At 35.3% G+C, this 12,211-nt stretch overlaps 1 protein-coding gene across 2 annotated transcripts; it reads left to right on the top strand.

Annotated features, from left to right (window-relative positions):
- The first annotated feature begins 3,406 nt into the window (after nucleotides 1-3,406).
- On the top strand, nucleotides 3,407-9,766 carry LOC120328047 (eukaryotic translation initiation factor 4E type 2-like). 2 transcript variants are annotated; one of them, XM_039394434.2, is made up of 6 exons: nucleotides 3,407-3,530; nucleotides 4,495-4,699; nucleotides 5,774-5,878; nucleotides 6,384-6,536; nucleotides 7,011-7,147; nucleotides 7,539-9,766. In XM_039394434.2, exons 2-6 carry the CDS (start codon nucleotides 4,544-4,546, stop codon nucleotides 7,579-7,581), a joined length of 594 nt encoding a protein of 197 aa, XP_039250368.2. In that variant the 5' UTR covers nucleotides 3,407-3,530; nucleotides 4,495-4,543; the 3' UTR covers nucleotides 7,582-9,766. The 2 variants fall into 2 exon arrangements, with proteins under 2 accessions (XP_039250368.2, XP_039250367.2); XM_039394433.2 differs by having other exon boundaries at nucleotides 3,443-3,626.
- The last annotated feature ends 2,445 nt before the right edge of the window (nucleotides 9,767-12,211 follow it).

The raw sequence follows: 12,211 nt of genomic DNA, 5'->3' as shown, positions 1-12,211 counted from the left end.
AAATCATCGTTTAACATTGCTGGAAGGCCAGCCCACATGTGATGCTAGCCCACACCCGTGTGACGCCAGCCCACACTAGTGCAGTAGTGTGACGCTAGCCCACGCTCGTTTTTGTTAGGCCATACCGGTACTCGGTGTACCCAATGACATTAAACAACATGATGCGCAACTCCGGCTTTTTTGGCCGAAGATCGTATCCGATAGTACGCTCCAATGCACATACTTGGCGAGACGAAAACGAGCGGATGTGTGCTGCTTTTAAGGCATAGCACGAATGGTGTTCGTGTCTGCTTTGACAGTTGTTGTCGATTTTAATGATATTTCGGAAAGTTGAGGTAAAAAGAAATCGGAAAAAGGTAAGGTAAATACTATTGTTGTATATCACACCCGGGCATCGCACTGTTAAGTACACGTGGGAAAGCCAGCCTTTGTCAAATACTACGAAGTTATTAATTCAGTACGGTAAGTAGTTGCCCATTCGCCGAAATTGCATATTTACTTACCCCTTATGGTTTCAAATAGTTCATGCACCTCCATTTAGATTTTTTTTAATCAGTGAGGATATATACATTTGCTCATTGTAACATACTATTGCGCATTCACTTTTATTTGCGTATTGAATCAAAGTGTTAACAAGTTCACCTAACATTTCACTCATGACGGTCTATATTGTATAGTCTGATCTCTCAAGTATTTGGAGCCACGAATGCTTGTAATTTGCTGACCAACCCCTTTTATTAGTTGGTTTATATACCAAATTCAGTAAAACATTTTTTACATAAAACATGGGATATTGGATTTATTAGCTTTTCCATTCTAAATCATATAGACTGCTTTATTTATTCTTAACGAAAATTAATAAATCTCCTCTCTTTCTTCAGATGTGAAAGTTGTGGACAAACCTGTCTAAGCATTGTGAGACTCCTGCAGCACAAGAGGCAATAGCAAATATAGTAAGTATATCAATCAAGAAATTAAGCCGACATAATGCAAAGTTTCAACTATTCGTCTAATCTCAATTTCCTATTATTTATTCACAGGACACTATAGCAGAAGGGGAGTCTGGCGACATATCAGCGACAGTGTGATTCCAAGAAATATAATTAGAGTACTCCATAAATGTTTGCAATAGAAAAACGACCTATGGGGGCATGCAAAGACATTTGACTCCGGTAGAGTTGTGTATGGCCCCCACGTCGTGCAGGTCTTGAGGAAAATAACTAAAAATTCCAAAGCGTAAGATTGCATAGGCGGTCTTATTTGTAAAAAGGCACAAAACACGCCAGACATACTTAAAACAGCTTTGGAAAATGAGGATAACGGGTAACTCACTGCACCTGTGTTATATTTGGTTCATCAACTTTTGGTAGTACTATAGAAGAAATTCCGGAAGGGGTATAATCATCATTCATGATAAAATACTGTTATATATATTTTGGACAACTTCAATCTAGACCAGGGATGTCAAACTCGCGGCCCCAGAGAACTTTCAGTGCGGCCCTCGAACGCTAATTGTAATAGTATTTTGGAAGTTTTTTTTTATCTAAATGTAATAGATTTTTCAAACCTTTTAAAGTGAAATATGTTTATATATTAATATAATTATACAACGACTTAGTTACTAAAAATCAATATCAATAATAATTCAAGCAATCCTATGCCACGCAATGTGGTACGAAATGTCTTGTCGAAAAAATCTGTCATTTTATTTTTTACTGATCTATACATGAAATGATAAAAGTAACTTTTTTGCATTACTGGAATTAATTAAACATTCGCAAAGATCAAGATTAACCCATGATCATGTGACCTCGTTAGTTAGAGTTGGTACTATAAAATCATTTCAGCCTAGCCTTAGTATGCTGGTGACACAAAAAAGATGCCAAACGTCAGGACAAATGTAATTAAAAAAACATTGAGTATATACTGTAGTATTTTTGTTAATTTTAGGTTCATATATTTAGATAAAGTCATTTTTAGTGTATGTATTATTCTTTCCTTATCCAAAGCTTGTTCAAAATTGATTTTGATGGTTGTACATAGAATTTTAATATTTGTTTATAAATAATACAGTAACTTGCAAATGTTGCAATAATAGTGGAATGCAAATATTAATTAAATATTAATGTAATTGCATTTGAAATTGAAGAAAATAATAAAACTTAATCCAGCTGTTTAGTTGCATCACAATATATGTCACAAACTAAAACTATCTTAAAAATATCTTTCAAGTATACATTTTCAAAAACTGTTTGCGGCCCTTTTTACAATTTCCAAAATGCAATGCGGCTCTCGAAAACACATGAGTTTGACACCACTGATCAATTCTAGACGATTCAAACATTGCTTTGGGAAATAATATCACTTCAATTAAATTGAAAAAAATCTCGCTATATTAAATACAAAATCGTTGCTATCATAAAGGTAAACCAATTCAGCCACTCGAAATATATTGGCCTTCACAAAGCAATGGAGGCAAAATTGAGAGTTCATGAGCTATGAATATTTGTTATTTTCTTTGTCTTGAACTTTTCATACTCCAAAGCCCCTATTAATTTTTATCAATTTTAATTACCATGGGATAGTCATACATATCTTTAACTTGTATTTTCTGTCATGATGTATTATCTCAATGTGTCAAACTATTAATTAGTGTGCATATTTTGCTTCCAGATGACATAAATGTATTGTCTTGTTTATTACCTCAGCTTAGAGTATTGACAAGAAAAAGGTGCCAGTAAATTAGGTAAAAATTTTTTTTTTTAAACACCGTTTAGAAAAGTAAAAACAGTTTTGTATGACACCCTCTTTAAATGAAATTTTAATCATTAAGCGCAAACAATAAAATTACTAACTTTGAACTTTGTCATTATCTGCAAAATGTTCCACACAAATCTTTCCGCTATCGCGTTTGTAATCTTCTCTGATAAAAAAAAAAACGTCTATGATGTCCAGAATTGCTCTTTACAGCTTGTCTGCCATCCCAGCTTTCCAAGTGAGCAAAACGTCTTAGATATAGAGATTATTTTCTTTCGTTACAAGCGCAAAAAGGCAGGTACTACACGTAAAAAAGACGCCGAGTAGCAAAAGCGAGCGGAAAACGGTCGTGAAAGGCGACGATAAATATGTGCATTGGAGCGTATCATGAAATACAATCTTTCGCCTGTAGTCTTATGGAGTGACGTCAGAGTTGCCTATCATGTTGTTTAATGTCATTGGTGTACCTGAGCCGTGCTTGGTGTCGCATTCGCGTGGGATACCGTATATCACAAATGGTCTATATATTATCGGAGCAACCAAATTTTTATTGAATACCGGTACCGTTTATAAAGCGAATAAAATAGAGGAAAATAGTTGATTGACCCACTGGCCGCAGGTTAAGTGTGGGCTGAAGTAACTTTGGTTGACACTTGACAGATAAATTTCCTCTGACAGTCGGATGTTTTATTTTTACAGAGAACTAGCATAAATCTGTAAATACCACGTAAATACTGGTACGATACATCTGTCAGGCTGTACATTGATTACCGGTAAATACAGAAATAACATAAATATTCATTTTTTATGATCTGGCTGTCAACTACGGCAGTACCGTACGGTTGCACAATGAACAACAAATTTAGTGCGTAAGTACTGAAGTACCGATACCCGATCAAGGGGAAAATTACTGAAATTTCAATTATTAGTTAGGCTATATAGGCTAAATACACATAAAAAAAGTTATATAAAGTTTGCTATTGCTATATAAATCAGTCAGTAAATACTGCAATATACTGATCAACAGTGTGCCAGTACTGCAGTAGTCTACCGGTACTGGGGGTCTAGTACAGTAGTATAGTTTAGTACCACAAGTACTTCCAGTGGGCGTAGTATAACGAATTTAACGATACGAACGGGTTAGGAATGACATTTGCAAAAATTGTTAAGCCAGGCCAACTAGAAGTGCATGTGGTACTAAACTATACCAGACCCATCTACTGGTATATCTGTATATTTTAACTACAGTCTGACAGTTGACCATACACGAAAAGTTACCATATTTCAAGTATTTGACAGTTAATAATAAAATATTTTATTTCTAATATTTAATTTCTAATACAATTATAAAGCTAGCCGAACTTTGTAACATTGGGAGATTAATTTCAAAATTTGAAACCCTTTCGGTACATCATGAATTTGTTTCACACTGTCAGACTGTCGCGGAACTTAATTTGGGCTAGTGTGCGATGGTAGTGGTCATACCAAAAAACATGTCTATGGATCGGACGCTGGTTGGCCAGCTTCGAGTAAAATAAACTGAAGCTTTGTAGCTGGAATCAGTTTTCTTGCACTGGGCTGCAGCTATTGGAATTTCAAACTTGCTCCCGAGCCCTTTTTTTATGTAACTTCTGGTCTGTTACAACTTCCTTCAGTCCTTTATCATCAACAAATAGAGTTCGTATATCTGAAAATAATAACTGGTTAACTCAACCTAACTTATTTTTTCATTTGTAGGTTACAGGATGATGACAGTGGAGAGGAAATCTCTATAAAACCTGCAACAATGGCAGATGAAATGCATCGAGAAGTAAAACCTGGTTCAGGAGAACATTCATTACAATATTCTTATTGTTTTTGGTATTCAAAGAGGCCTCCAGGTCGCCCTGCTGATCCATCAGCTTTTGAAAAAAATATCAGAGTAGTAGCGACGTTTATATCTGTGAGTATCTTTCATGCACAGGTTTTATGATTTGATTACGATATCCTCATCCATACAATCCGTACAAAATAGTTGGATATTCTTAAATTTTGCTATCAAATTCTCGAGGGTGAAAATTGTTTTATCTTAAAGCGAATCAAGATTTTACCAAAGTTTCAGAATAATCAGCGGTTCGACGGTGTGCCGCATCGTGCTAAGCATTAGGAATACGCTTTCCACCACACGTCTGATTACACTGCATGGGTTCGTATCCCATGCAGGATGCTTGTGTGTGAGAGGATTGCTGGATTCCTCGCCGCCGTAGTGTGGTTCACGAAACCGCTGGTCGGTGAAGGCTTCTTCCACAATTAAGTCCGTGCTTCCAGAAACAAATGACTGGCTAATTAATCCCATACCTGACATGTACTGGTAATCGGACGAGAGGCCGTGGTTTACCATATGATTAATCCTTCTTGTCGGCTTTCGTTTTCCCGGATAAATATGTAAATTCTATCCTATCACCAGTGGTAGCATAACTTTTTATGGGAAAAACTTAATTGATTTGATAGGACCACAGTTTTTGAATGATATTGATATATTTTAATAATAAAGGATGGACTAAAATAGGCTCTCAATTAAGCACTTTGGAAATAGGAGAAATAGAGATTTATTCCTACCAAAAATTATAATTGTGTTTTTTTATTTTGATTATACTAGCCTTCTGGAGCACATATGAGGCACACACGAGTCTAATGATTCAAATTTAGATTGGTAAATAAGTAGGCATATTTGAAGGTACTTAAAAAAACATAAAAGCGGGAAAGCACCAAACCTTGCAAGATCCATGACTCATTGCACATTTTTATTTTCCTTTATTATCCTTATTCTTGGTGGGGTGGTGTAGTGTGATATCAGTATCTGATTTATATCGATGGGATTTCTACATTCAATTGTACATGTAATCACGGTAATTAATTATCTATTCAATGACTGCATGATTGACTCATTTTCAACTTTTTAATCATGTAATTCATCGAAGTTGGTGTAAAAAATATAAAGTTTTAACCCACTAGAATAGGCTTTATTCCATTTTAGGTTGAACAATTTTGGAAAGCATACAGTCATATGAAACGTCCTGGTGACCTGAATGGCCATTGTGATATCCATCTTTTCAAACAAGGAATCAAACCACTGTGGGAGGTAGGCACTAGGCAGTAAAGGTCATAGGAAAAATATTCAAAAAATTTATTGCCCACATAGTCTCAAATAAGTCAAGAGTCATCCCTAAATCACCTCATCTATATGTACAATATGTATGGACTACCATTACTTTCATGAATGTTGTGAATTTTTTTTTATAGTGTTTCATTCAGCAAATTTTTGAATATTATATAATATTTGATGGAAATATGCTATTGATTGAATGTTACATTTTGTGAGGTTAACTAGATTTGATATCCATACATTGACACAATGTCTATTTTTACTTGTCTATTGTCTACTACGCTATACATGTGGAATATATTGTATCATGGATTGAAATGGGGGGGGGGGGTTGTGATTTTTTATCAGGAATCCTGTGAATGTTAGATGAATTTGTTATTTAGAATTAGATGAAGCTTCTCTTTTATTCATGAACTTTGAAATGTTCAGAAATTTGAATCCCCTGTTTTCACTTGCTATTTATTTATTTTTTTCATATAAGGATGAAGCAAACAAAGATGGTGGGAAATGGATTGTAAGATTAAGGAAACATTTTACATCTAGATGTTGGGAGAATTTAATTATGGCAATGGTTGGTGAACAGTTTATGGTTGGTGATGAAGTATGTGGAGCTGTTGTTTCGCTTCGATTCCAGGTAAATACACAAATAACACCTATGTTTTATATATACATTTCTCAATGGGACTGATTAGGACTTGCAGGGTTGTAGTGCAATCCTTCCTGGGCTGCGAGCGAAGGAGCTGATCTCACTGACATGTCATGATGAGGCCTATTTAAGTTTAATTGTAGCTTGGTTATGATTGGTGCACTTGTTGAGTATTATCATTTTCAAGGAGGGTCTTCAACGAGGCCTACCCACCATCAATCAGCTTTGGGCATGTTTATCAATGTTGCACGCTTTCGCACCATCCTGCTCAGTGGTGTTGCTTGTTATTGATGTGATGAACAGATTCTGGCAAGTGAAAACTGGCTTGTGGTTCTTGTGTCTAATTGTATTCACTATGCTGTTACACATTCAAAAATCATTTTTTGTTTATTTAAATTTTTTTCCTGCACCCACAGTCTCGTTATTTCACTATAGCTCAAATATGTTATTCAATTACTTCAGGAAGATATAATATCTATATGGAATAAAACTGCAAATAATTCACAAGTTACCACGAGAATTCGAGACACATTGCGCAGAGTTCTCAACTTACCACCAACTGTTATAATGGAATATAAAAAACATAATCAAAGTATAAGGTATGTATTTGTATATACTCTCGTACATACTATCCTATCAAGGCATTATTCTCATTTATATAATTCAGGGATTCTCAACCTTTTTCTTATTAGGTAAACCCACTCATAGCATAGAACAATCGACATGAATTCCTAGTAAGATGAAAACAAATCAAGTGGTACTATTGACAAACAGCTAACAAATGTAAATGGTATTACGAAAGAAATTGAATAAAGTGCACACTGAAAATTAGTTGCCAGCTTGTTCAAATATTATATTTAAGCAGTAGTAGGTATATGATAAATTGATTTTTCTGTTTTACCTATTTTAACATTTGCAAGAAAAATTACTTTTCCATTGCATTGTGCATTTCATCTGTAAAATTGACATTTTCCTAAATTGTATTTGCAGGGATAAAACAAGCTTTCGGAACACAGAGTTCTTTCCAAGATAGGTTTTTTGTACCTTTCTCCCCCTATCTTTTTACATCGGGTGTGAGTCCAGTACCAGGAGCGTACCCTCAGACACAACTTTAAAGAAACGATCTTTATCGGCCATTCAAAATTTTGTTAATTTCAAAATTGTCATATGTGTTTCATTTTGCCCAGATGATCTTAGTATTGTTGTTAGACTTGAAGATATAGACCATATTTATAGTAGTGATATTTTAGGCCAAGAAATTGGCTGTTTTTTGTGTATTTGACGATTTTTTGTTGTTTGGTGTGGTTTACATTTGTGTGGGACATGAAAAATGCAAAATAAATCTGTGTTTGTGATTTGACAATGTGTATTTTTGAAATAGCAGTCGATTGTGGTTTTAATTTATTTTTTCTAACTGTGTTTTAATCAAAAGAATTTATGACACATTGTTCTCATTTATTTTGCTTAGGCCTATAGAAATCTTCATAATGCATTAAGTAAGATGCATAGGCTTTTGGCAATTTCAAAGCGTATTATGCTTGGCAATCTGTCAATGGGTAAATGTTTGTCCATAGTCTGTTTTGCAGCGACAGTGCGTAAACTAACAACAAAAAATCAAATGCATCATTTGTTGTACTTTCCAAGAATTTCGAATCGTCATATGTGTTTTATTTTGTACGGATGGTCTTAGTATTGTTGTTGGACTTGATATAGACAATATTTATAGTGGTGATATTTCAGTCCAAAAAATTGGCAGATTTTTTGTGAATTTATATTTTGTTGTTTGATGTGGTTTCCATTAACGTTGGACATGAAAAATGCAAAATAAATCTGTTTGTGCGCTATAATCATGATTTTCTATTCGAAAGTGAGTGCATTTAGAGACTTTTGTTCAAAATTATTGAAGTTTACTTGAATATGTATTGTGGTTTCACTTTATTAAGAACACATGATGGCTAAAACTTGTTGCTAAAGTATTTTCTAGTGGTGAGTTATATATGTGAAATGTATTTCTTGAAGCAATCCACGTTTGCAGAATATGTATATTGAATGAATTTTTGAGGTTGGAAATACATGTACTCTGCCTTCTATTTTAATATTTTATCTGCTATATGTTTTACTCTTTAAATAATACAGTTTTTAACATGTCATTCTGACATACCTGATAGAAAATCAATTTTTTCAAGCTAGCCTTCGTCTCTTTCGCCCAGGCTCTGGTTTGCGAAAATCTGTGACGGAGAAAAACGAAAACTCTGTAAATGATATTAATTGTTTTCTTATATTCAACATCTCAGCGCATGCAGGGGTTTAATAATTTGATTCTGTTAGATACATTGACCAATCAATCAGGGCTGTGGGGGAAATTCTTTAATTGCTTCTGGTTTGTGCAAGATTCGTCCTCCAACTCTGGTTTAGATAAAATTTGTCTCCCAACTGCGAGAAAATCGATTTCTGAAAAGGGAGACTTAGTCTGTTCAAAACGCTTAGTGAACTTTAATTTTTAGTTTTTGGCCTTCTGTGATGACTTTTAACTAATTCCATCACAGGAGAGATCCGAAGTCCCGAGTTCAAAATACAGACTACATGAAGCCATGCGTTCTCGATACGTCATAACGAAACCTGAATCCAACAGCTTGATGGGTCAAAAGAACTCTTTGGTACAAAGACCCAAATCACTGTTGAACGCAGCGTATATAAATTAATTGCTTGCGTAGTAGTCTACTTTGACAGTGTGTGTTTTTGAAATAGCATCTGATTGTGGTTTTAATTTATGTTTTTACCAGTGTTTTTTATTCAAAAAGATTAACGATTTTTCCTATATTTTCGTAGGAACGAAATCAAGTTCATGCATCTGAAACAATAATAACTGACTAAGGAATGCCATAACCGGACGTCATATGGTTAAGCCGTCTTATCGGCATTCCTCTTCCGGGGATGAATAATAAAATTCCATCCTAACCACCATATGTAAAATTATTTATTTCAGATACATAGGCTACTTGTTGAGTATTTTCATATCCGACGGCTTCTTTTTTGAGAAAAAACCCTGGAGACAAGAATGTTTTCTTTGCTACTTAGTTGCTCTTAACAGTTTGGGAATGTTCTCAATTCTGCAGAGACGAATTCGAAAAAATGATATCATGTTATATCTTTTGAATTATCTGTATTGCAAAAAGTTATGGAAGTATTCATTAAAAAAATGATAAAGATGAAAACTATTCCAATTGAATTTTACCCAAAATTTCATGATGAAACTGAAAGTTTGCAACGGCTATTCGTCACAGGAGGGTTATTATTACGGTTTCAAATCAATTAATGTGATGACTTTCCGCATAGTGTCAAATCGACTCATATTTTGTCTGTCTGTTTGTTTGTTTGTCTGTTAGATGAACGCAATATCTCGCGAAGGCGGCCGATGAATCTGCTCCAAATTTTGCATGTGCATTCATCATATCTCGGACCAGAATCCTATTGATTTTTGATAAATTATGTCGCATAATTAGCGAGTTATTAATTAATAGGTGATGGTACACGCGGTGTCGCTATAGAGTCATGAATCGGACCCGCACTTTCGATCGATATGTCTTTGGTCTCCGACCGATATTCTCGTTATTACATTGATTGCTATTTTTATTATAGGACTGTCAACTTTGTTTTGACCTGGTTGAGTGCTCTTTATGTACTCAAGACTCGTAGTTGGTATTTTGCCTTGTAAAGCACTTCTGGTGAGTTGCCTGAGTAGCGTCAATGGCAAATCTATTTTGCTTCGATTGAAAGCGCGACACCTTGCGTAGGACCAATTGCTTTCGTAGTAAAAACAGCGTATATTTATTCCTTTTCCAGAAAAAAATATTTTGCTTCCCATACACTATACATGAGATGTCTCTTGTTTTTACTATATATACAAGATACAATGCACAAAATGATGCACGTTTCTCGGAATCTAATTATGGTCTGCATTTGTTAGCAGAACGTGTTGTCTCAACCCAAAAAGTCACGTTCGGTATACAACGAATTACCCATTTTGCCTATCAGAGATTTTTGAAGGTTGAATACCCTGGTGCTCAATGTCACTCTTCGTCTTTGAAATCACCAACCTTCGGATTTTACTCGGGATAATGGAATAAATGCCTTGGCAATGGTTGGTTTTTTCGATCAAATAAAAGCGCTGTCTAAAATAAAAGCGTTATTTTATTGTGCGAGTCAACTAATATCTCTTCTAGAAATGTGTGGGCACATAGACATGACAGGTTGTTCTAATTCTTTGTCGTGTAGAAATCTCATGATTATTAAAGTAAGAGATGATGAATACGTTTTTGGCAATTTCCAAGCCTATTATCCACAGTAAATGCTTGTCCGTTGTCCAGAGTTGTTTTGTAGCGACAATGCGTAAATTTACAACAAAAAATACAATCGCATCGTTCGTTGTAGGCTACTTTCCAAAAGGGTCTATTTGCCGGCGTTGTTTTCAATAAAAATGTGATACCGCATTGAGATTGCGAAAATAGTCATTGAAACTATCTATGATTTTAGCAAAGCAAGATTTTATGTAAAAATGTTTTCAGAATACTTGGAATTGCTACCATTGTTCCAGCTTTTGTGGAACTAATATACAGATCCCATTAGCTATGGACATATTAATGTTCTGGCGGCCATCAACAAAGTCTTGGAAACAATCATCAAAAATCAGTTAGTATAATGATCTTTACCGTAATGATAAAAAATATACTCTACACCAGGGGTTCCCAAACCGCGGGCCAAATCCGGCCTGCGTAACAATAAAAAATGGCCCGCCGAGCTTAAGTGAAATAATTTTCAACAGACTTTGTTTCTACTTTTTGTGATCTAGCTAGACACTACTAATTGTTATGTCATTATTACAGTTTAATCACGCCAGCCTCTCAATTATATATACGTACAGTATTAGGATAACATGGGGCAGGAATTCAGATATCAACCATATAAGAAAGCTTGAGATGTCAAATAACAAACATAAACTACACTCTGGAAACAGATTTTATTCAAATCTTAAATAAAGAAATGGCAGCGTTCGTATTTCTGTATCGGAACGAATCAAACTTCAGCGAACCATCCCAATTTTGGAGTAAAACGTCATAATGCGCCATTATGAGTCAAACAAACATGTTTCAAAAAATGTCATGGCTAAACCATCGCGCAACTACACTCTCCAGCCCGCGAACACCCTTCCGATTCGAATTTTGGCCATCGGCCGGTAAGGCTTGGGAACCCCTGCTCTACACATTAGTTCGATGTGTAGGTAGTGTCAAGTCCCTTGAGAATGCGCTAATAAAACTGCGCTAAAATCACTAGTTCATATTCACTTTTATAAAAATAGTACGGAATATTACAACTGGAATATGTCACGACCGGAAGTTAGGCTTGAGACATCATTCACTTGCACATAGTTATTTTCATGGAAATGTTGAACGGTTATGATATCGCTCCTGTAACTACTAAGTGTTGTTAAACAGGAAGTAGAGCTGTATTGTCTCGCTTCATATTTCAATTAGTTATGGACTCATATATCGGGACTATAACAGGCATGGCTGTTTGCCTTACCTAACATTCAGTAGATCAGGGGTGGCCAACCCGCGGTTCCCGAGCCGCATGCGACTTTTGCGCCGGTTTTATGCGGCTCTTTT

The sequence above is a fragment of the Styela clava genome, chromosome 7, assembly GCF_964204865.1.
Source record: "Styela clava chromosome 7, kaStyClav1.hap1.2, whole genome shotgun sequence".
NCBI lineage: Eukaryota > Metazoa > Chordata > Ascidiacea > Stolidobranchia > Styelidae > Styela > Styela clava.
This window is presented reverse-complemented; position numbering and strand designations above follow the sequence as displayed.

Coding starts and splice junctions, on each gene's coding strand:
- LOC120328047 (XM_039394433.2), top strand. CDS start 3,565: ATGATCTGGCTGTCAACTACGGCAGTACCGTACGGTTGCACAATGAAC. Junction 4,700..5,773: donor TAGTAGCGACGTTTATATCT/GTGAGTATCTTT, acceptor ATTCCATTTTAG/GTTGAACAATTTTGGAAAGC. Junction 5,879..6,383: donor GAATCAAACCACTGTGGGAG/GTAGGCACTAGG, acceptor TTTTCATATAAG/GATGAAGCAAACAAAGATGG.